General features: G+C 44.8%; 3 protein-coding genes across 10 annotated transcripts; 1 reads left to right on the top strand and 2 right to left on the bottom strand.

The window, feature by feature from the left end:
* Positions 1–22: 22 nt before the first annotated feature.
* On the top strand, positions 23–17,991 carry LOC100121547 (adenylyl cyclase-associated protein 1). 5 transcript variants are annotated; one of them, XM_032599462.1, is made up of 10 exons: positions 3,236–4,028; positions 4,101–5,955; positions 7,902–8,123; positions 9,726–10,122; positions 10,386–10,670; positions 10,892–11,133; positions 11,851–12,035; positions 12,108–12,314; positions 16,703–16,846; positions 16,926–17,991. In XM_032599462.1, the coding sequence occupies exons 2-10, from the start codon at positions 4,332–4,334 to the stop codon at positions 17,007–17,009; spliced, it is 3,390 nt and encodes a 1,129-aa protein (XP_032455353.1). In that variant the 5' UTR covers positions 3,236–4,028; positions 4,101–4,331; the 3' UTR covers positions 17,010–17,991. The 5 variants fall into 5 exon arrangements, with proteins under 5 accessions (XP_008211453.1, XP_016840526.1, XP_031784846.1 ...); XM_016985037.3 differs by having other exon boundaries at positions 3,188–5,955; XM_008213231.3 differs by lacking the exons at positions 3,236–4,028; positions 4,101–5,955; positions 7,902–8,123 and adding an exon at positions 23–425.
* On the bottom strand, positions 12,360–16,624 carry LOC116738572. Of its 3 annotated transcripts, XM_032599461.1 has the most exons (5): positions 16,456–16,623; positions 16,246–16,382; positions 15,897–16,180; positions 14,507–15,812; positions 12,360–14,275 (listed from the first exon to the last, which is right to left on the bottom strand). In XM_032599461.1, the coding sequence occupies exons 1-5, from the start codon at positions 16,469–16,471 to the stop codon at positions 12,521–12,523; spliced, it is 3,498 nt and encodes a 1,165-aa protein (XP_032455352.1). In that variant the 5' UTR covers positions 16,472–16,623; the 3' UTR covers positions 12,360–12,520. The 3 variants fall into 3 exon arrangements, with proteins under 3 accessions (XP_032455352.1, XP_032455350.1, XP_032455351.1); XM_032599459.1 differs by having other exon boundaries at positions 12,360–15,812; positions 15,897–16,189; positions 16,456–16,624; XM_032599460.1 differs by having other exon boundaries at positions 12,360–15,812.
* Positions 17,992–18,132: 141 nt separating the features above from the next.
* On the bottom strand, positions 18,133–21,526 carry LOC100121564 (LIM homeobox transcription factor 1-beta). 2 transcript variants are annotated; one of them, XM_031928987.1, is made up of 5 exons: positions 21,126–21,526; positions 20,395–20,841; positions 19,863–20,168; positions 19,667–19,774; positions 18,133–19,431 (listed from the first exon to the last, which is right to left on the bottom strand). In XM_031928987.1, exons 1-5 carry the CDS (start codon positions 21,250–21,252, stop codon positions 19,148–19,150), a joined length of 1,272 nt encoding a protein of 423 aa, XP_031784847.1. In that variant the 5' UTR covers positions 21,253–21,526; the 3' UTR covers positions 18,133–19,147. The 2 variants fall into 2 exon arrangements, with proteins under 2 accessions (XP_031784847.1, XP_001605174.1); XM_001605124.4 differs by having other exon boundaries at positions 19,679–19,774; positions 21,126–21,525.
* Positions 21,527–22,363: the final 837 nt, after the last annotated feature.

Raw genomic sequence — 22,363 nt, 5'->3', positions numbered from 1 at the left:
ACTCCGCCGCACTTATCATTCGTTCGCGGCGCATCTCGGGCTCTCCAATCCTGCTCTCGCGTCGCGAGTTTGTGTACGACAGCTCTTCCACGTATCCGTGAAGTCCGAGAAACCGTCAGTGCTGCCGATAGCCTATACGAGACACATATCGTGCGCGTGTCGGCGAGTGAGTGAGATAGAGCAAGAGCGAGCGAGAAAGAGAGAGAAAGAAAGAAACTGGCTACCGACTCGCTGTATGCGCTAATGTCAGTTCGTCGGGAATTGTTCGCACGCTGAAAGGCTCGTCCGCCGAAGCGTCGTCTACGCCGCAGCAGCGCCGCATTTCGTCCTCGCATCATCGCCGAGACTGTCACTCTGTACCTATCATCGTAGCTGCAGCAGCCACCCCGACACCGGGCGTTTCCTCGTTCATCGCATCCGGCAAGGTGAGTCCCGTTCCTCCTTACTTTCTCTCTTTCTTTCGCTGGATTCGAGGCCGATTAAAAGTATACCAAGGATGAGAGCCGACGCAGAGGGGCTGCATTATTATAAGTATAGGGAAGCGGCGTTTTTGTGCATACACAGCCCCCGTCGGTTAGCCGCTGCACGTATACGTACTTTTGCGAAAACATCGGACGCCGGAATATTGTCATAGCGGTGAACAGTACTGATGCCTACTAAAAAACTGGCCGCGTGTGCACTTTTCTCTCTCTCTCTCGCTCCTTTTTCGCCGAGCCCAGCACGGCTCATACTTGGAGATAGAGAGCGATCATTCTCTCTCTTTTCGGTCATTGCTCCATTTGGAGAGCTTCTCGCTCAGCTGTGCCGCCGCTGCTTACACACCTATATAATCTGGTGGGGGGGGGGGGTAGGATGGTATACGCGAGTCTCGCTCTCACTGTATACACACGTACATACACCGTTTGAACGCCCGTATACATGGGGCAGGACGAGCTCTGTACAAGGCGATCGCGAGAGATAAGTGCAGCGCGATGTACCGTTGGCTTTCAAAAAATCGCGTTCCTTTTTTCCCTTCGCTCGCGCATTATACTTACACCATGACATACAGGTTTTTCTTAACGGAAAATCCTGCGTGTGCGCATTACTCCGATGCGTATCGTAAAAATTCACTCTGACTCATACGTACTTAAGCACACCTGACTTGTGACGCATTTTCTCTCTCTTTCGCGCGAGCGAGTTTTAGTGATTAAGCTGATGATTTCACGATCCGTTTCGAGTCCGCTGTTGATGCTATTCAATCTGCGACATGCGCAGTGAATTAGCAGCTCGCCGGTTTTGCGCTGTTTACATTTCGATTGGCTTGGCTGAGAATCTGTCCGAAATGCTGGGTTTTCAGGAACGCTTGTTCCGCGCTATTTACAGATGCATCGCAGTGCATCTGTATTTTTAACTCGGGACACGGTATGGGGTAACGATTAGTATTTGGAATTTCCGTTGAGATTATCTGTACAGTAAGAGGAGCGCAGATTTGCAATCAAACGGCAAGTCTATTTCAAGCTCGGGAGAAAAATTAATTACCAGCACGTGTTGCGAATGGGTCTTCATCGCCGCGCTCGCCGCCGGCTTTCTTGATTGTGCATATGGCGCCGCGCGCAGGTATAAGATCCGATTACAAGCCTTTGCGAATGTCGACTTTGCTGTTATTTTATCGGTGTCGTAATATTGAATGGCGATAATGCAAAAGCCGAACGTTAATTACGAAATTATTGTCATCCAGTTGTATTTTGAAAATAAGCATGATTAATTTTATTGGCAATATAAGAGCTTTGAATTATCACCGCAAATAGTTGCGGACACGTGGTTACTTGAATGGTCAGGTAATCTGAAGGGATTATCGAGACTGATAGCGTTCAATTGGAAGAAGACGTATAAATATATTGGAACAGCCGAGTTTTTATATAGCAGCATTATGCTAACATAATGCAGTGTCGCCCAAGGGATATTTTTATGTAAATAAAAATATTTTTGCTATGTTTTTCTTCTGTTATTAATATTGGTTGTGTTGATTTTTTTCCGTGCTAAAAATACCAAAAGCATTTTTAGAATGACCGTGCGACGTTATCATTCGCAAAGCAAGCATTCTTTTTTCAACTTTCCAGATAAACACTGTAATTTAAGTGTTATCAAATGTATTGCTTCCTCCCGGGAGTCGACTTGCTGCGTTTTTAAACTTCGTGCTGAAACAAGGCGCCTGCGTAAATTTATACAAATAAATCATCATATCAATAAATGCTGTCTACTTTTCTCACCCGGAAATTAATCGAAGAGCAACTAGATGAAAAAGAGCATCGGATTGCGGCACACGGCATTTTCCTTCCCAGAATCAATAACGAACTCGCTGTCGGTAAAGTAGACACAGGATGTTTTGACGTTTCATTACCTCTCTTAAAAAAAAAATCAATTCTTCCCCAAGACAATAGAGAAACTTTCAATCAGTCGATTGAATCTTTACGAGGACAACTGCGGGTCAGCCGATATAGCCATCCCCAAACTTTCTCTATATACAGCGACATCGGCAGCTTCGATCTGCCGGCAAAGTTTTTCCCCTTTAGGTCGAGTCTCGACACAAACACTCGCGGGGGGAGAAAGAGACCGGCCACTTTAAAGGCTACTCCCTCTTACATTTCATCGATACCCCTCTTGATTGATTTTTCCCAACGAGCCTATGCATCTACAAGGGCTTAAACGGGAAAACCGAACTTCCCGCAGCTGCAGGCGGCGAGCGCTCGCACGCAAAAATTCCCGGCATGCAAAATCGATAATACGTGCGCAAATCAGCGAAAAAGACATCGCTACCCCCATCAGTCGACGCCGGTTTAAAGGGAAAAAGCAACTGCGCACTCCCCAACCATTATCGCTCGCTGGAATAAGAAAGCAGCTTACTCAGCGCCTCTGAAAAAGTGTCTCTCTCTCTCTCTCTCTCTCTCTCTCTCTCTCTCTCTCTGCGCACGGCGGAAAAAGCCAAGTGCATCATAGCTATAGTTAATAGCTATACAGGGGACGCCGGCGCGCGCTGCATCGAGCCCGAAAACGCAGACGCGGACGCAGTCGCAGAATCGCCTGGGTTGCTGCTCTCGGAGTGGCGGCAGCACACAGCATCAGCTCTCTCTCTCTCTCTCTCTCTCTCTCTCTCTCTCTCTCTCTCTCTCTCTCTCTCTCTCTCTGTCATCCCTTGCCCGAGAGGGAGAGTCTGTGCTCTGGCTGCTGCGCTGCAGAGAGAGGCGTGGGCTCGTCAGGCGTGGCGGCCACCGATATACGCAGCTTCTCTCCGCGCGCCTCGTCTCGACGTCTGCACCTGGACCGCGAGGCCGAGCGAGCGAGAGAGAGAGAGAGAGAGAGAGCGCAACACACCTCGTTCGATTTTGACATGGACCGACTGGTGCGACGGCGAGTCTAGTGCGTGCGTGCCGAGAGAAGTGCGGTCGCGCGAGAGGATGTGAGCGAGCGAGGGAAGAAGCGGCGGCCGCCAATCGATTCGCGAGCAGCAGTAGTTAATTGTTCCGCGCGGCGTTTAACAACCACAACAACAACGCGGCTGGGAGAGATGATCGCCGAGGAGGACACGCCGCTGCTTGCGACGACGACGAAGCGCCGCCACCTTCTGCTTATCGATTGCCTCCCGGCTGCCGCCACCGCTTGTTTATAGAACTCTCGGGAGGATATACTTCTCTGTGTGTGTGGCTGCGCGTGCGGCCCTGCCACTGAGCACTTCCTTATTTTTTCCTCATCCGCAGCTCGCTGTGTGTGTGTGTGTGTACACATACGCGCGAGCTGCGCCTATATGTGACACACCGACTTCAGTCGAAGATTAGATAGCGAGGAGGAAGATGCTCCGATCGTGTTACGCTGCGCGGAGGGCTACTCCACCTCATCCTGTGCAGTTTGTTACTTTCGTTGTTGCCATCGACTGATGTAAATTTTTATCGCTCATGGAAATTCCGACTGACACGAATTTTACACGCTATATATGATATTAGATTATATACTATATATAAAGAAGATATACTCCGTGGAGCATTTATGTAGAGGTAGACACACATAAATATATAAATATATATATACATACAAAAATACATTATATATATGGTTCGATATTAAAGCAATCGACACACGAGGGCTCTAACGCGTAAGGATAAACACAGAAGTCTATATATACACAAATATTGAATATATTGAAGAGTATATAAGAGAGAGGAAGAGGCACTATAAGAAAAATTATATACACAGCTCTATAATATACAAACAGATATTCGACGTTATCTCAATTACTAGTATATAGAGTGTAGAGGGAAAAAAATTGTTGTTTCGTGTGTACAAGTACCGTCGGCGAGATGTTCAAGTGTTGCGTGTGCCACGGCAAGACTTCGCGGCGAACGAGCGAGGAGGACGACGAGGAGGAGTCGAGCGAGGAGTCGAGCTCCTCGTCCTCGTCCTCGTCCTCATCCTCATCCTCCTCCGACGACAAGGAAGAGGACGAGGAGGAGAGGCAGATCGAGGAGGAGCTCGCCCAGAAATTCAAGTGCCAAAGCCCGGCGAAGGACGAGCAGCCGGTCCTGAAGGAGCAGCCGGTCAACGGGCAGAACGGACAGCTCCCGGAGGAGACGGTCCAGGTCGAGCTCAACGGCGACGTCCGCGGCCTCCGGGACGAGATCAGCAAGAAGGCCATCGACCGGGACGCCGTCAAGGAGGACGTCGTCGAGATACTCAACAACGCCGTGAAGATCGTCCAGGAGATCCGCCGCGGCGAGCGAGAGAGGCTGGAGAAGATCAAGGAGGAGGCGGAGACGGCCGAGCAGAGCAGGAACGCCTCGCCCGCCGTCGTCGACGAGGAGCTCGAGGAGAAGCCGCCGGCGCCAGCGGACGAGGCACCGATAGAGGAGCCGGAGGAGAGGAAGCCGGAACTGCGAAAACTCGAGAGCGACGAGACCGAGGAAGACGCGGTCACGGTAATAGAGGAGGCCGCCGAGCCGGAGATCGAGTGCGAAATCAAAAGGGACTCGGAGCCCTCGGAGCCGAAGAGCAAGACCGACCAAATCGAGGAGATGATAATCGAGGAGCTGATCAACGAACTGAACGAGGAGGCCGATAATGTCCAGGAACTCAAGGAAATCATCGAGACTGTCAACAGCGGCAGTCAGCAGCTGTCTGTCCATTCGAGCAACGAACAAATCACGAGTAGCAGCAGCACGACCCCCCTGCCGCCGGCGCCCGCGGACGAAAGTAGCCCCAGCCCCAGCCCAGCGCCGCCGGACGAGCAGGAGGACGACCAGCCACCCCCGCCGCCCTTCTGCGAGCTCGAGATAGTCGAGGAGCTCAAGAAGACCGAGGTCCGCAAGCTCGAGGAGCCCGCCGAGCCGGAGGTCGTCGAGGAGACGATACCCTACACCGTCAACGGCGGCGACCTGCTCAACATCCCGCCGCCCGTGACCCCGCCACCCGAGGAGGACTCCGACAAGAGCCACACCGAGATGGACTTCCCGACCCCGCCGCCCATCGACTTCGACATCGCCGAGCAGCCCGAGGAGGAGGAGGAGGAGGAGGAGTCCCAGCAACAGCAGCAGCCAAACCAGGCGCCGCCGGTACCGCCCTGGGACGACGAGGAGATGAGCATCCCCCCGGCCCCGGTGCACCAGTTCGACAACCTGCTGCCGGTGTTCAACCGGCAGGACTCCAAGGGACCCTCCTCCCCGGGCAGCAAGAGTCTGCCCAGCCCGCCGAGTCCGCCGTCGTCTGGCAGCGACCCCGGCGCCGAGACCGAGGTGGAGTCCAAGAGCAGCAGCGACGAGCAGACCACCACCACGACCACCGCCAAAGTCGTGCCCTGCGGTTCGAAGACGGCCTACATCGAGCGAACCATCGACGACGGCCCGGACGAGGAGGGCGACGACTCGGTATTCGAGTCGGCATCGCTGGCCAAAGATCCCGAGACGCCCAAGGACATTCCGCCGCGGCCAGGTATTCCTGCACATAGCGCCGAATAAGGATATAGCCGAGAGTATGCTTCGCTGCGCGCATTTTTAGGATAGTCTTTGCAAACGTATCGTTATTATTCTTTATATCAAGCTTGTTGCAGTAAAACAATAGCCCCGATTCGATAAGGGGATTACAATTAGTAGGATGGAGGAGGAATTTCACACACGTATACACGCCAAGTAATTTTTTCTAATGGACGTAAATATTTGCCGAGCGTAGGAGGCTTCTTTGCCGCTAAAGGCTCTGCAAGCTCGTATATATCCACACTCTCGTCGTTCAGACGGCAAATATTTATTCGGCAAACTAAGAACCGCTACAGCATCCTTTGTAATTGCACACGCTGCACTAGTTTGATATATACTGCCTGGATGACATGGAACACGATGTAAATATTTACTTTCACGATATAATATACAGCGCACTATATACATTCAGTTTCACGAATAGAAATTCATTGAGAATGATGCATGAGCTGGCTTGTATACGCCTTTTGGCACATTACTAATGCACGGAAGCAAGCACATACTCTGTATACACATCAGCGTTATGAGCTGCCTGCAAAGTTAGTTCACAATTACGTAGCGACTCCGTAATTGAGGTATTAGCTGAAAGTTGCTGAACGCGAGCTTAGTTTGCGCTCAAGGAGCCCAAATCTACTGTTGCTTATTTCATCGACCTTTGGCTCTCGCAGTAGGATGTTCTTTCTGACGCGATCAGCCATCTTAAATATTTATTAACGTGATTTGTCCTCTCTCGTGTATTCCGAAATCGGCTCGTCTTCTGAAACTTGTATAATGTGGATGGCATTTTCGAAGGGTATTGGTCACAGCCTGCATAAGTAATCGGTCATCAAACATGTATATATGGAGATCTAGGGTCCACGCGATGTTAGTATTGAAAATCATGTGTGTGTGTGTGTGTGTGTGTGTGTGCGTGCATACTTTGCAAAGACTATCTTAAAAAGTTGAAAGAAGAGTAGGAGACAGACGATGTGATCCTCGGTGTTGACACGATTCCCAGATGTTTTGTATAAGAGTATAATGGCCCACTGTAAATTCCGTAGAAATGGAATTGACCTCACGAGATACATCGCTTATTCCATTAAAACCGAACTCTCCTGCAGATCCACTTACATGCTTGGCAAAAATTAAACGTTTACCTTGGCTGTACCAGTTTGCGAAGTTGAATTACAACGCGCAATCTAACTTTGTTAATAAAAAGCAAGCCCAGCAGAGATAGTTAATTGACAAAACCGACACGGGGATATTACCGGCTTAGAATCGCGCGAACTTTGTAATGTACTAATCATAATTGCGATAAATGCAACTCGGCCGGCAGAGCTTTAAATCTTCGAGTTAGCTCGCAAACTTTAAAAGCAGCAGAGTTCTCGGAGGTTTGTTCCATTTCGTCTTGGTTAGCGCATGAAACATCTCTCTTTGAGACACGGTGTCGGTTGAGTCTATACAAGTATACACAGTAAGTAAAATTTGAGGCGGCGAAAAGTTGCGCAGACGAAAACAGGCGACATTAACGTGCGCGCGATGTCCCAGCCGGAATAAATTCAAGAGACACGTTATACATCTCGTCTTTTTTTCGGCAGAGTGAGAGAAAAACACAAGCTTCCCCCAGAGAGACACACGCGAAGAAGCCTCTAGAGCCCGAGAAAAGCATCATTTATAAAAATAGAAGAGATCTCTTGTTTTCTTCTTTCGAGAAAAAAAAACATGTGGAATCGTTGAGACACACGAGGGAGAACCGGCGCGAAGGAAAACTTGCGAGTCATGTGCTTTCTCGACTCATTATCATATGGCAATTGATCGCGAGTTTTCCGTCGCAGCCGGACACATCCCGCTCTCGTAAATAAATCTTGCGCGGTAAAAGAGGGCGAGTGAGTGCGAGAGAAAAATGGCTTGTTTGTTGGCCGACAGTTCCGCCGGTGCCGCGATGGCTGTCGCAAGAGGACGACGAGCCGGAGAACAACGGGGTCTCGGAGGGCTTCGGCGGTATGCAGGAGCCGCCGGCAACGCCTGTAGCTCGTGACGAGCTGGCCATGCGCAGGCACAGGTTCTTCTCGGATCTGCTGCAAGCGGCACGCAGCACGGCCGAGCATCGCGTCAGCTTCGATCCCCTGGGACCTTTGGTGCATCCCGGTTAGAGACGACATTTACATCTCCCTCTCACTGTTCTGTCTTTGTGTGTGATGTGTTGTGTCGTATGTCTGGCGAAAATCGAATAATGAATAACATTAGAGTTATATAAGAATACGCGTCTTAGATTAGAGTCTTAGTAAAACTCGAGCGAAGTATCCATTGAAACTCCCAAGAAGTTACATCTCATAATGATCCCCTAAATTCTCATTCAAACTCAGCGATTCACGGAATTGGATTAACTCCAAATGTAATTTTAAGCGTAAACCTCTCCAAAATAATCTCATCGCAAAAGAAATCTCAATGCGTGTTAGCCCGCAGTAATTTACGTCACATAATCGGCGCAGGCTTGACAAGTTATCGCGACTTATTAAGAGGCAGAAGAGAAAATCCAACGACGAGTCTCCTTATTTCCACCCACGCGCATTCTCTCTCTCTCTCTCTCTCTAATAATAAAGTGCTCTCTTTCCACTTTCCCGAGAGCTACGCCGCGCTGTCTTGCTAGCCGAGCGTGTCTAGGTCTTCTTCGACTCTAGAGCAGAAAGTGCAGCAGCGAATACCTGCGCGCCGCACCGTAAGGTTACATATTTTCCCTGGCAACCGCGAAATCATGAGAGAGAGAGAGAGAGAGAGAGAGAGAGAGAGAGAGAGAAAAAAGCTGTCTTGAATGGCTGCGGCTATACCGTGTTATGTACTAATGAATGAACACTTTTAGAAAACTTGGTTGCACTACGTGTATGCATAGCTGGAATTTGCAAGGGAAATGACTCGTTAATTGCTCGAGAGGTAACGGTCTTAAAGATCGCTTTGTAATCAAGCCTGTAAAAGTAATTATATGATCAACAGTAGAGCACGTTCTTCTACACTTTAGTGTGTGCACTGTACAGTTGGGACTTTTCGCAATTCGAATTAAACGAGTGGCTATAGCTTCAGAAGCAATTACAAAACTCGGTTAGAGCACTTCAATCGCATTACTTCAAGCCCCTTTATCGCGGGGAAGACACTGCGCGCGAAGTAAACATTTCCGTTCGAACGAAGGCTAGAGCGCGTAAATTTTGCACAATAGCGTTGTTTACAACGAGCACACACATCCGGAATCAATTTTAGAAATTCTAGCTTGTATACGAGACCATCAATAAATCCAAGCGTCGAACGGGCTGAAAATTTTTTCGTCGCCCGCTCGATTATCGACGCGAGTCCGAAGCGTGTGTGGGGGAAAACCCGCCGGCTAATTTTTTGCATGACGACACGCGCGCGCGACCAGCGAATAGCCCACAGTGGCTGTGTATGCGAGAGTCGCTACTATGTGCCGCGCGACTTATTTATATTTTGCGCTATATTTATAAAGCCCTGGCTTCGAATCCAAATTTTGCGCAATACTTAGGTCCGCTCTTGTGAAATTCAGTTCCTCTCTCTCTCTCGTGTTGCTCGCGTGCTTTATTTTTCTCGATTCTCTGCACTCGCATTGTTGGAAGATTTTAGCGACAGCTCGACAACATTGTTATACAATCGGTTTTTGTACACTTCCGACACTGCATCAGTCCTCGAATCCAACGTATTTATATTCAAAAAATCGAAAACTCACGAATTCGTACTGAAATACAGGCTGTGAACACGACGACCGCGAGGAGCACCTGGAGGAGCTGGTGAATCGTCTGGAGAGCGTAACCAAGCGACTGGAGCAGGTATCGACGCATCCGCATCAAGCATCCCTACCACCACCCGTACAGACACAAGAGATCGCAGTACAGACCAAGTCTCCGTCGCCCGAACGTTCGCTTTCGCTGACAGAGGAGCTACCGCCCGAGGAGGTATCGCAGTCGTCTTCGAGCTCTCGTGAGTCTACGGTTTCAGTCCCCTCCGTTGTCGAGGTAGTCAGAAGCATGTCGGTCGCCGGCTACGAGGACCTGATGGCTGGTCCGGTCCAGGACTACATCCAGCTTAGCCAGAAGATCGGTGGCGATGTTGCTACTCACTGCAAACTCGTCGACAAGGCCTTCCAGTGAGTAATCATTGTTTTATTTGCCTTCGATTTTATCGGGTTGTGTAGCGATCAATTTTTATCGAAGAACTTTTGCGGGATCGCTATCTGAAAATTTTTATCTCGAGATTATCGAATTAAGGTTTTATTGTCGTTAATTTGAACTAATTAAACTCGAGTGCGATTTATGTCGACATTCTTGACATCGTTAGAGAAAAGAAAGTTGCCAGGAACTTTCTATACGTAGTTGAATAAAGTTTACTAATCCGACGTATGACCAACAGGATCCAGCTTCAATTCTTGAAGACGGCGGCGTCGCGACCAGCGCCTTCCAACCAGACGGAGCAGGTTTCGCTGCTCGGGCCGACCTCTACGCAGATCCAGGAGATTCAGGAGTTCCGCGAGAAGCACAGGGGCTCGCCCTTCTTCAATCATCTGTCGGCTATCAGCGAGAGTATACCCGCTCTGGGATGGGTCGCAGTATCGCCAACCCCGGCACCCTACGTCAAGGAGATGAATGACGCCGGACAGTTCTATACCAATCGCGTGCTCAAAGACTGGAAGGAGAAGTTAGTTCTTTTGAGACATTATTTGTATAACGATGACGTAGTTTGCTCTACATTCCTGCCTGTCTGCTATTTCGTTCTTTTTTCTTATCGGACTTCGCGACAGCTTAATGGAGCTACCAATAACGCTATCTATTTTCTGCAAAGGCGTAATTTATTATTTTAGCTCTGTGCAAATAGATTTGCGTAAAAATGCCGTTCTAACGCTTGTGGAAATGTTCTAGGGACAAAACGCACGTCGAGTGGTGCAAGGCTTGGGTGAAAACATTGACAGACCTCCAGCAGTTTGTCCGACAGCATCATACTACGGGATTGGTGTGGGCAAAAACTGGATCTGCACCGGCTGGCGGTGTACCACCTCCGCCACCACCGTGCATGATGCCAATGGCCGACCCTGCGCCAGTTATCAATGACGACAGGAGTGCGCTCTTTGCCGAAATCAACCAAGGCGAAAATATCACAAAAAGTAAGCGACTTGATTAGTCTATCTGTATTCTCATGCAGTTTTAGTGGAAATGCTAGTTTTGAAACCTGTTTAAAAGAAGGAATTTCCTATTATGTTACAAGCAGCTGTGGAATCGTAGAAAATCAACTGTATCGCATAAAATCATATCATATTCAGTATTAAGTGTTATCAACTCTGCAAGAAACTTCATGATCATAGTTATAACATAGCTGACAGAAATCATTTTTGAATTCTCTTGGATTCGTTAGCGTCATTTTTTTTTTTGATCATTTCATATGAATAATACTCAACGTCATGTTAGTTTTAAGTTTCGTGATCAACAAACAATTTGTGCCAAAATAATGTTTACCCACTTTTTTCACACACACGAAATGACAATAGCTGCAACTTTTATGACATGTGTAATTTTCTTTTGAGTTCAATATTATGGAACAAGAATGTTCAGTGGTAAAAACTATATACAGTAGAAAATAACACTTATAAAGTACGTTTATCTCATTAGCTAATTAATTATGGATTCAATATTCGATAAACTACAAAGTATACATTGTTTGTAAAATGAGGAACAGATTATATCTTTATCTTATACTCATTGATCTCAGAAACAACGCTGTTTCATATTTGGTATTGTTTCATAAACTACTTTCATTAGAAATCGATTTATCGTAGTCAACGATACGAGGAGGTAACTAAAGCTGGGAATATTGGTTATTGCAGATTTAAAAAAAGTTACTTCAGATATGCAAACACATAAGAATACTAATTTAAGAACGGGACCAGCTCCATTCAAAGCTCCAGTAGTAAGTAATAATACAGGATCACCAGTCAAGACAACGCTTCCAGCTAATGCACCTATTGATAAGCCACCAGTTTTCATGCGCGATGGTAAAAAATGGCTGATTGTGAGTTTCATTTCTTAGTTTCATTCGAGATTATTTTTTTACTTTTATTGACTGTGTCATGCTTTTATCTAGGAATATCACAAAGGAAACAAAAACATCGTAGTTGAGAACACCGAGATGAACAATGTTATCTACGTGTTCCGCTGCCAAGATAGTTCTGTAGTAATCAAAGGCAAAGTTAACTCTGTTGTTATGGATTCCTGTCGCAAATCTGCAGTTGTCGTTGACTCGGTAGTAGCAAGCATTGAATTTGTGAATTGTCAAAGTGTTCAGATGCAGGTAAGTTGATGAGACGATTTCTATCAATAAATCACTGACAATCGCTTTTTTTAATATAAATAATGATTTATTTGGTACACAAGTGGATACAAAATAAAATATATAGATCGCATAATAAATACTAGTAACAAAATACATTAACTGCCGACGAGTGTGTCAAAATTCTCAAAAAATTCTTTGTTCCGAATTTGGTTTCAATTTATTACTTACGTACTTGACTCTTTTACATTCGGTAATTGACTAAGCACTGGATTTTCATTCATCATTTGCAAGAATGTAATATAATCTTGTTTAGTTATTTCTTCAGGAATCTCAAATATTTTTAATTCATTAATTTCATTATTTTCGACTGTAAAAAAAGTATTATGTATATCTGTTATAGAAGTACTGATGTCTAACGTCGAAGGTTTAACTAAAACCTCTGTTTCCTTACTGTCAACTTTACATGGCCACGCTTGAGGTTGGTCGTTTTGTAATTGACACGAACTAGAGTCTAATGAACTGACATCCGTAGAATCGATATTTCCCGACGATGAAGGTATTAAAGTGGCCACTTTGCAATCAGACAAAATCATTAAATGATTGTTGTCCATAATTGACGTATTGATTTTTTCTTCATTCATAACATTTTTGAGTTCAATTTCTTTATTCTTAATATACTCGAAAAATTGTTCTGGATTAAGCACTTTGCTAGTAATTTCGTCGTCTTCATTCGTTACATTCACATAAACCGTCGTTTCTTGTTTGCAATTATTAAAATTCTGCAACTCTGCATTTAATTTTTCATTTTCTATTCTGTAACTATCTAAGGTATTAGCTAAAGGTTCTTGTATTAAGCTCGAGCGCGATTCACTTATATTTTTTTTCGTAGATTCTAATCTATTTTTTAGTATTGGTATACAAGACTTAGAAGATGATTTACTCGATAAAATTAATGATTCTAATGAAGATTTTCTTTCTATATCAGCTTTGCTGTTACGATTCTCAGTTGGTTCTCTTAGAGATGCCATGATTTGTGATTTTGATGATCGACTAGAAAGAGATTTATAAGGGTCATCTCTTTTAATCTCCGGTATACTTTCGTCTTCGACCGTCATAATTTCGAAATAAGTTTTTAGAGATGATTTGCTAGAAACATCTAGCGATTCAAATGGGCAATTTTTCGTCTCTTCAAGTTCGACATTATCTTCGTCACTATATTTATGTTCTCTGGGCGTGTGCGATATTGATGATGATTTACTTGAAGATGTAAGTGAATCAGAAGGTGCTTCCCCTTTAGGATTACTTTTATTGTTTGAAAAAATTTCACGTGGAGTAGCATAAGATCTTGATCGTCTAAGCATTGGTGAAAAACTTTGTTTCTCAGTTGATGATAAATTTAAATTACTTTTCGTTCTAATATGTCTATAACTTCTAAAATCATTGACATTTTTCGGAGATTGCTTTTGATGTGTAATTGAGTTTATATTTTTCTGGATTTTAGTCACACTGTGCTCTGCATTTTGTAAAGAAGGAGTATAAAGTGTACTATTTGGTACTTGTACAACTGTTGGATTATTGTCAGCAGATGACAAAGATTTTTTTTCGATACTTTCGATCGTATTTTTTTCGTTGATTTCTTCTATCAGAGACTTAACATTAATTAGTTCGTCAACAGGAACTTGTTTTCTCAAAAATTCATCATTTTCAAACATGAGTAGCTCGACACAAGCTTTCTCATCCACGGAGCTACTGCAGATTTTGTTATCTTTTGATTCAAGATTATTGGCACACTCGGTTTCAAAATTTTGTGTATCTACTTCAGCAATGGTATTTGTCTTCTTTTCATCTATTCCATTTTTCTTATCATCAGCTTTTTTCAGCATAGTTTCTCCCAGTATATTATGATTTTCAGCATCCTCAGAAGGTAAACTTTGTACGACAGCAATATTATCGACATCGTCAGCTTCTGTATTAGGCATCTGTGGACATTTATTAGATTCTTCATTTTCTGACTGAGCAGGTTCTATAGAATCGCAATTATCGATGAGGCTATTTATAGAATCCATTGAAACATTCTTTTTGGATTTTGAATCCGATGAACTACGCGCAGATTTACTCCGTCTTTCACTTTCGATTAGTCTATCGATTAATCTATTTACACTCGTATCACTGGATGATTCAGTTAGTTTACTTGAATTCAATTCACTTACCAAATTCAATGTTTCTATAATTTGGTTTTCGTCATCTTTTGAAACCGGTTCAGTTTGAAAGACGGAATTTGAATTTTCTTGGACATTCTCCTCATTAGCCATGCTCAAATTTTGACTTTTGCCATTCAACAAATTAATGCTAACGTCATCGGCTATCGTAATTTCATTTTCAGAAAATTTGCTTTTATCTTCTTCTAGGTGATCTTTGTTGCAGACGTTAAGTTTTACTTCTTGCGCGTTAGCGCATTTTTCTAATGTTTCATAAACATTTATCTTACTTTCTCTATTTGTTGAACTACTGTCACTCGCTTCTTCAGAGATCATATCAAGCATTTTGGGTTCAAATGGATTCTCTATTCTCTCCCAATACGTACACTCATCAGTTTTCTTGTCTGCGTTAGATTCTTGAACTTCCAACTCATACTTTTTTCGCAGCTCTATCCGTAATAAAAGGTCTCTTTTTATTCTTAGAGCTTCTTCTAAAAGTGCACTCGTTGATCTATCATCAGAGTCGCTTTCCTTGGACGTGTCGTCCACACTCGATTTTTCCGAAACGACTGAAATTTCGTCATTATTCTTTGACGATGCTGATTTCTCAGAAAAATATTCGGAATCTCCATTGCCCTTGTGCATTTCCATCGTTTTGGCCCCCGTGGTAACATTGCTGTGTAATATACTTTTATTCACGCCATTCTTGTACGCACTCAGTTCTTTTGATATATTGGATTCGCCATCTTTCTTACTGACATTATTTTCGTCTCTGTTACATTTCATCGCATTTGCAATTGACGACTGCTCATCGTTTGATGGGTGTGAAGCAAACTGTCTAGGCTTATCTCTATCCAGGATCATTGCGTTATAAGCGGCATACATGGCAATTAAGTCCGACACATTATGCTTTTTGATACTTTTCCTCAAGTCAATGGAAGTATTGCAATTATTTTTGCGCTTCCTGCTAATCAAGTCATTGTAACCACGGCCATTATTGCCGCGTCCTTGATATGAATTTGTATGAGCCGCTACTGCCCAATCTCTCAACGTGTAGCTCTTCAGAGAAAAATGAAGATTTTCTAATCTTCTTTTCACTTCATAGAGCGTTTTACGCGTATCACTTTGTACCTCTACCTCGCTGGGAGAAGAAGTGACTATTTGATCTTTCCATGTTGGTGCTAAGGAACTCGAGAGTATCGTGACATCTGTTGACACATTATCCGAAAATTCTGCTTCAGATTGAGATATTTCTGTATCCATGTACGTTTGGTATCCAGTTGAATTGACATTGTTTATTTCCTTTGTATTCCTCTTTCTGAAAGTTAAATCGGTTGTTCTAATTCTGAAGGAAGTTTGAAAATAACGGGACTTCTCTAATCTGCCCAGAAGAGCACAATACCTAGTTAAAAGATTCTTGATCCAAGAGTTTTCTTTGCCAAATTGAGAACGACTAATTTCCGTAGTCTGTGAGTCGCACTTTGCGCTTGTTTTTGATAAATTTGGTAGCGGCCAAGTACCATACTGAGCTTTGTACGTAAGAATGTTTACTTTCAACTCAAGATCCTGGACTTTATAACCAACTTGTTTAAGATTTTGATTATTTCTTTGGATCTCTTTCGTCCATCGCACTTGCCAGTAGATTAAATGAACCACAGTTGTACATATCAACAAAAGTGCTAAAATCTTTAAGAACTTTATCATAAATTAGAATAAAAAAATTAAATTTAAAAATAAAAATTGATTCTAACCCTCCAGAGTATCGCCTCATTTGCTAAGCACTCGGCAACGTCTGTCACAACCTCAGACCAAATGTAATCAGCTAGGGCAAAAGGACATTCCAACCAATCTAATGCACAGGTCGTCAAAACAGGCTCGAAATGCCCACCTGCGCTTACAGAATCGCGAATAATTGAAATCAAATAAAATCACCCATGTTAGTGCAATAAACGTGTATTTACCGAATCTCCAGCGCATTTTCCGGATTTTTAGTGTCGACTATTACGATTTAGATAAAAGTAAAAGCATCTTGGCGATGGTGATCATCGCGTGTTGTTTGGTTACTCTGTTTGCAGGAGTATTTGACACGTTTTGACACATCCAATATCCGATATGTGTATTGAAGTTGTCAGTGATTTGTGTTGTTTTTCTTAATTTTCGATGTACCTACACACAACTTCAAATATTCATGAACGTTACTTTTTGCAGGTACTTGGAAAAGTTCCGACAATTTCTATTGACAAGACTGATGGGTGTCAAATGTTTCTCAATAAGGATACGCTGGATGTTGAACTGATTACAAGCAAGTCCAGTGAGATGAACGTTATGGTACCCATAGGAAATAATGACTATGTAAGAAATATTTGACATGAAATATTAAAAATATTGAAAAATGTACGTCTCTTAACTTATATTTCGAAATTTTTTGCAGACGGAGTATCCTGTTCCAGAGCAATTCAAAACAAAAATCACCGAAAAGGGACTCAGTACGGTCGCCGTAGATTCGCTGGGATAAATTGAAGTAATTTATTTAGTTCAAACAAATAATCAATTTATATTTTATCATTTGCTAAAGATAATTATCGTCTGATTATTAATTTATTTTCTTTAAATCTTGTGGGCAGGTATAGCCCTAGGCTTGCGAAAGATCACGTGATTTCTAAACTTTCTATACGTTCATTAACTCTTATTTGGAGCAGTGAATTGCTTTTATCTGTGTTTAAATCGATCCCTAATCGTGTATGTAATGCGAAGTTTTTATCGAATGTTTTTATCAAACGATTGTGCAAAATTTTTAATTAACATGAATTTTGTTCTTAGATAAAAGTGAAAAATCGAAAAAACTTTTTATCGAAAAAAATAAATACTCGTATCAAAGACGTGAGATTATGAATTTAGAACCATGTGGCGAAAATTTAGTAACTTTGAATATACCATTGCAATTTGGATACAAGTTCCGAGTCTTTTCGCCTCCACTTTTATACATTTACAGTTTTGTATTACTATCCTCGACACTTTTGTCAGTGGGAATTGAAAGTTTGTATGCCTAGGAATTTTACAAGTATTGTAAACTAAATCGATTTTCGAAAGCAATCGAAGAACTATCTGATGCTTCTAAATTCCAATGGTGCAGAATGATTTTGACTCTTTGACACATGCTAATCCTAGATACCTATAATCTAGCGTTAAAAAAGTTGCCTAAGACTATTTAAAAGTAAAAGAGTAATAGTAAAAGTACACGAAAAGATTGTACTTTAATAAGTAGCAATATCGGATTAACTTGCAAGTCTTGTAAGGACGACAAGGACGATTCTATGCTTTGAAGTTCATAGCATAAGTGATTATAGTCCATCTGTTAACCCTTATTACTTTTATCAAATCTTCAGTACCTTCAGAGTAACACGAAAATCATTGTGAAATTTTAAATATCTTTTAACTACTTTCAGCAATGTTTTGTCTATGATCTTGATCTCTTAATAAAAATCATTGAACCAATACATTTTGACACTTCTCCGGCTGAACCTCTCCTCGTAATAACTCGTCATGCTTTTTTTTTAACAAATTATTTATTTTCATTTTACATTTACCTTTATATATACTCCATTAATCACGATGAAATGAAAAAACCAAGGAATCAATGCGTGTTTTTGATAAGTGAATCAAACGTTTTATTCTATGTTGTTTGTATAAATTGCCGCGCGAGCTTAAGTTGCGTTCGCGCCAGTTTGTCTTGAAATTCTTCTGCCAAGGCAATCTTTTTACATTTCGTCAAACGACAGATTTGAACTGCGTGCGTTTAAAACTCGTTTTTTTACGTTCACCAATGCATATGCTTTAACGATGACATGTTTATTGACAATGACAATAATTCTAATGCATTCATGATATCGAATAGCGATAATTTATAATTTTATAATTCATAGATTCGATATAATAAATAATAAGGTGGATAAATAAACAAATAACTCGTTCTTACAATTTTATAGACGCATTTTTAGTCTACTATATATATATGTATATATATAAAGCTATTCTTAAACACTTTCTTTGATGTTTTTTACAACTTGTGTAGTCTTAAGGATTCACTTAAGCGCGGTTTATTTTTACAACTTATGTATTACTTTTTTCGACTTCATTAGTTAACAATTTTTTTTCTCATCGACTTTACTCGATTTCCACGTAACTATACTTTGCGTATTCCTAACGTCTCCGGAATCCTTAAGCCCACGAAATAAATGAGCCATTCCTGAGATATACGCGAAGAGAAAAAACTTAGTCCGAATGACGAAGTTGCAAATAATACAAAGAAAACGAAATCCCGTAAACGTATCACTGCGAATGCGTGCGACAACTCATTCACGAATTATATGACTACATTTATGATTGTTAAATTCGGAATAATCTTTGGTATAATTACACATCTTGACGTTGGAAAAGCAAGTACCCGCCGGCGTGAGAGGGTCTGGCGGGTGCGCGCTTCTTTGTCGACTATCGTAGCTTAACCGTACAGTATAGAATAATAATCGTGATAATAATCAATGCAATGTACACAACGATAGACTGTAAGATGCCGAGGAAAAATAGAGATCTCTATATATATGTATATGCGATAGTGATGGGTTGAAGGGTCAGAGGGTGGAGAGCAGTAGCCCTTTACGGATGATCGGCGCTGCTGAAGTAGCTACTCTGCATCATGAAGAGCTTGTCGATGGGATTGTGCATGGTCGAGTGGAGGCTCTGGGACAGAGTCGGCATCTCTGGCCCGCCAGGGCCGTTGCCACCACCGGGTGCGTGATGCGAGTGCGAGCCACCCTGGTGGCTGCCGTCAGGACCGGCGCCACTCTCGCTCTCGCCGCCGAGCTCGAACGCAGCTTCCGTCCCGTCGATCGATATGTCGCTGCTGCAGTAGCTGTCGCCCGAGTGGCCTGGGTATGCGTCTGGAAGCGAAAGCTTGGCATTGAGTCGTCTGACGGGATAGGGTATTTTTTTCGCGCACTACTGTCTGCCGATAAGTAAGGACGCTGGAAGGCACTGAGATGCAGGGGTGAACGGTTAGGCAGGGCTCTGATGTTACTTCAGTCAGAAGGGGGTTGAGCAGGAATCTACAGGAAGTTTGACAGCAAAAGCGCGAACGATCGCACGATTTCTGAATCGATTTTCGAAGGCAAATACCTGGATACGTACCGTCAGGCGAATAGGGATTGTTGGGATTGAGCGGCTGCGTCGCCGAGGGGAAGTTGGACGACTCCCCGTCTCGCATCATCGCGTTCATGTAGTGACCTGTACAGCGAAAGCAGAAAATTCGTAAGTCAAAAAACAAAAGACAAAAAACAAAAAAAAAACGAATAGAAGAAGAAGAAGCACTGACTGTGATCGCTGTGCGGGCTCTCGGGCTTTCGCTCCTCCTTGGGCTCCTTGTCGGAGCCGGGCTCGGTCTTGGCTTTGCGCTGGAGCTTCTTCATCTTGGCGCGCTGATTCTGAAACCAGACCTGCACGACCCGGACGCTGAGTCCCGTGTCCTTGGCCAGGGCCTCGCGCACCTTGCGACAGGGCTTGGGCGAGATCTCGAAGGAGGCCTTGAACTGGCGCCTCTGAACGGAGGTGAGGATCGTCCTGGGTCTCTTGGGGCCGCGTCTGCCGTCCCTCGGTCTGCTGTCGTCGAGCAGGTCGTCGTCTGAAAGGAGGCGCGAGCGCAAGGTGAGGATTATCTGCGGGATAGGCGCGCGCGCGCGCGCGCGCGAGAGACAACTCTACATGGTACCTGATCATTGCAATCGCGCCTAGTCTGCAACGCTGCTGCCGTCTCGAGGAGCACAGTAGATCCTGCCGCTACTGTAAACGTTGCAGACTAGAGTTATGCAGATTGCAACCAATGAGAATCGGCAATAGCGCGGACTCACCTTGCGGACTGTTCATGTTGTAGATGTCGTTCTGGAACTCGCGCTTGCAGAGGGGCAGGCCGTGCCGGAGTATGTAGTGGGCGCCCCGGAGCAGCTGGTCGCCGCAGATGCAGCAAACGAAGCAGTCGACGTGGAAGACCGGGCCGTTGAGGGCCGACTGGCTGCAGTTCGGCACCCGCATCACCAGCTCGTTCGACTCGATCTTCTGCCGGCAGCGCGCGCACTTGGCCCCGTAGATGCGCTGGTAGTCGGCCCTGCAGTAGAACTTGCAGTCCCGGGCGTAGCAGACGTGCGAGAGGGGCGCCGAACACTCGCAGCAGGAGAGGCAGGTCTCGTGGTAGTTGCGCTCGTTCACTCGCATCACGTACTTGTCGGCGATGCCCCGGCCGCAATTGGCGCAGACGCCCTCCATCAGGTTCGACTCTTGCTTCACCGAGATCGTGCCCTCTGCCCAGCGCGCGCAACAAAAGAGCCCTCGATTATTCTTTCTGCGCGTATGTGTGCGCTATCGCGACGGGCCGCGGCCATCTGCGGCACCGGCGGGTGGCTCTCGTCGCTCTCGAGTGTGTTTGGCACGACTTGGAGGAGCTCGGCAAACGGATCCCGAGGATGCCACTTGCAGATGGCCGCGGGCCGGAGGGATCAGTGGAAAAGTCAAGCTCCGGTCCGACGGCAGATCAGAGATAGAGAGAGAGAGAGAGAGAGAGAGAGAAACTATAGATGCTACTCACCGCCCACGTTATTGTTAACCGCTTGTCGGCATGCAATTGGAGGTCCCGCGGAGAGGGCCGGGCTTATCGACACCTCCGACACCGCGTTCAGCGAGTTCTGCATCAGCGTCGTGTAGTGTTCCAGCATTTTGAAGCGCTTGTCCTAGGTTCGCTGCGGCACGAGTCTCTATACGGCAATCCTCGCACGCCTTCGTCACGATTCCAGTACACGGACGCCCGGCCCACTCTTCCACATCCTCGCGGTACTTAGTAAATAAATGAAAACAAGAAGCACCGAACTAGCTGGCGCCTCGCTCGACGCTCATCACTTTTCGGATGACGATGCGCGAGTCTTTACTCGATCAGCGAGCGACGGGCCACGTCCGTGTCAGCGCGGCTCCGAGCAGCGACTCGCTCATCCCCTGACGGCGAGCTCCGTCTCTGTCGCCGGTGGGGGTAGGCGGTGCTCCGAGGAAAAAGACCGCAGCCCCCATTGGCCGCTAAGGGTGACGCCCCGGAGTTGCCGCAATGGCGGGGGATGTTATACCGTCTGACCTCAGCGGTACTCAACTCGGATCCCTCCCGGCGCGAATCAATACGACGAGGGAGAGAGGAATGCCGTACACTCCCCCTCTATGTGTGTGCTATCAGTCGCGTATTTTTTCGCCAAAGAGTTCGCTTTCTCTCCGTACGGCCGATTGCTTTTGCCCCTTTTCGTGATTTTTTTTTTTTTGTCCAACTTTTTTTCGGCCTTTTTGCTTTTAATTCTCCACTAGCCGAGAGAGCTGATCCTTTATGCGCGGCGGCTTTTTTTTTTCATACCGACGCAGCGGCGGGACTTTTATGCCGCGGCTTTAAAAAGAGTAACTCGCGATATTGGGTCGTTCGATGCGACCGTTTGTTTTTTTTTTTTTTTTTTTTTTTCGTTCGTTCGTTCGCCGCTACTGGCTGCGATGCAGTTAGCGAGAAGATTATCGCCGGGGCCGCGAACGTTAATAATGATTTTAGTGCGCGCTTCTCGCTGCAGCGCGTGATGAAGCTCGTGAAACGCGCAATGGGTATGTGGAGCTTTTATATCTGTGGGAGCGAGAAGCCCGTTTGACTTTGGAATGCTCCGGGAAGTTTTGCAGAGTCGTTGTTGGGTTTTATGTAGTTTAGTTCGATATTTCGTAAACGTATTTATATTTCTGAATATTCCAGGAATAACGGTTTCAGGCCGACGATGTTGAGTAGTTCTGGAGACTGCCTGGATGATATTT

The sequence above is a fragment of the Nasonia vitripennis genome, chromosome 4 (assembly GCF_009193385.2).
Source record: "Nasonia vitripennis strain AsymCx chromosome 4, Nvit_psr_1.1, whole genome shotgun sequence".
Taxonomy (NCBI): domain Eukaryota; kingdom Metazoa; phylum Arthropoda; class Insecta; order Hymenoptera; family Pteromalidae; genus Nasonia; species Nasonia vitripennis.
This window is presented reverse-complemented; position numbering and strand designations above follow the sequence as displayed.

Coding starts and splice junctions, on each gene's coding strand:
- LOC100121547 (XM_016985037.3), top strand. CDS start 4,332: ATGTTCAAGTGTTGCGTGTGCCACGGCAAGACTTCGCGGCGAACGAGC. Junction 10,671..10,891: donor CTCAAAGACTGGAAGGAGAA/GTTAGTTCTTTT, acceptor GAAATGTTCTAG/GGACAAAACGCACGTCGAGT. Junction 12,315..16,702: donor GTCAAAGTGTTCAGATGCAG/GTAAGTTGATGA, acceptor TACTTTTTGCAG/GTACTTGGAAAAGTTCCGAC.
- LOC116738572 (XM_032599459.1), bottom strand. Junction 16,190..16,245: donor ATGAGGCGATACTCTGGAGG/GTTAGAATCAAT, acceptor TTTATGATAAAG/TTCTTAAAGATTTTAGCACT. Junction 15,813..15,896: donor ATCAAGAATCTTTTAACTAG/GTATTGTGCTCT, acceptor TTTAACTTTCAG/AAAGAGGAATACAAAGGAAA.
- LOC100121564 (XM_031928987.1), bottom strand. CDS start 21,252: ATGCTGGAACACTACACGACGCTGATGCAGAACTCGCTGAACGCGGTG. Junction 20,842..21,125: donor GGTTAACAATAACGTGGGCG/GTGAGTAGCATC, acceptor CGCGCTGGGCAG/AGGGCACGATCTCGGTGAAG. Junction 19,432..19,666: donor GCCTGACGGTACGTATCCAG/GTATTTGCCTTC, acceptor TTTCGCTTCCAG/ACGCATACCCAGGCCACTCG.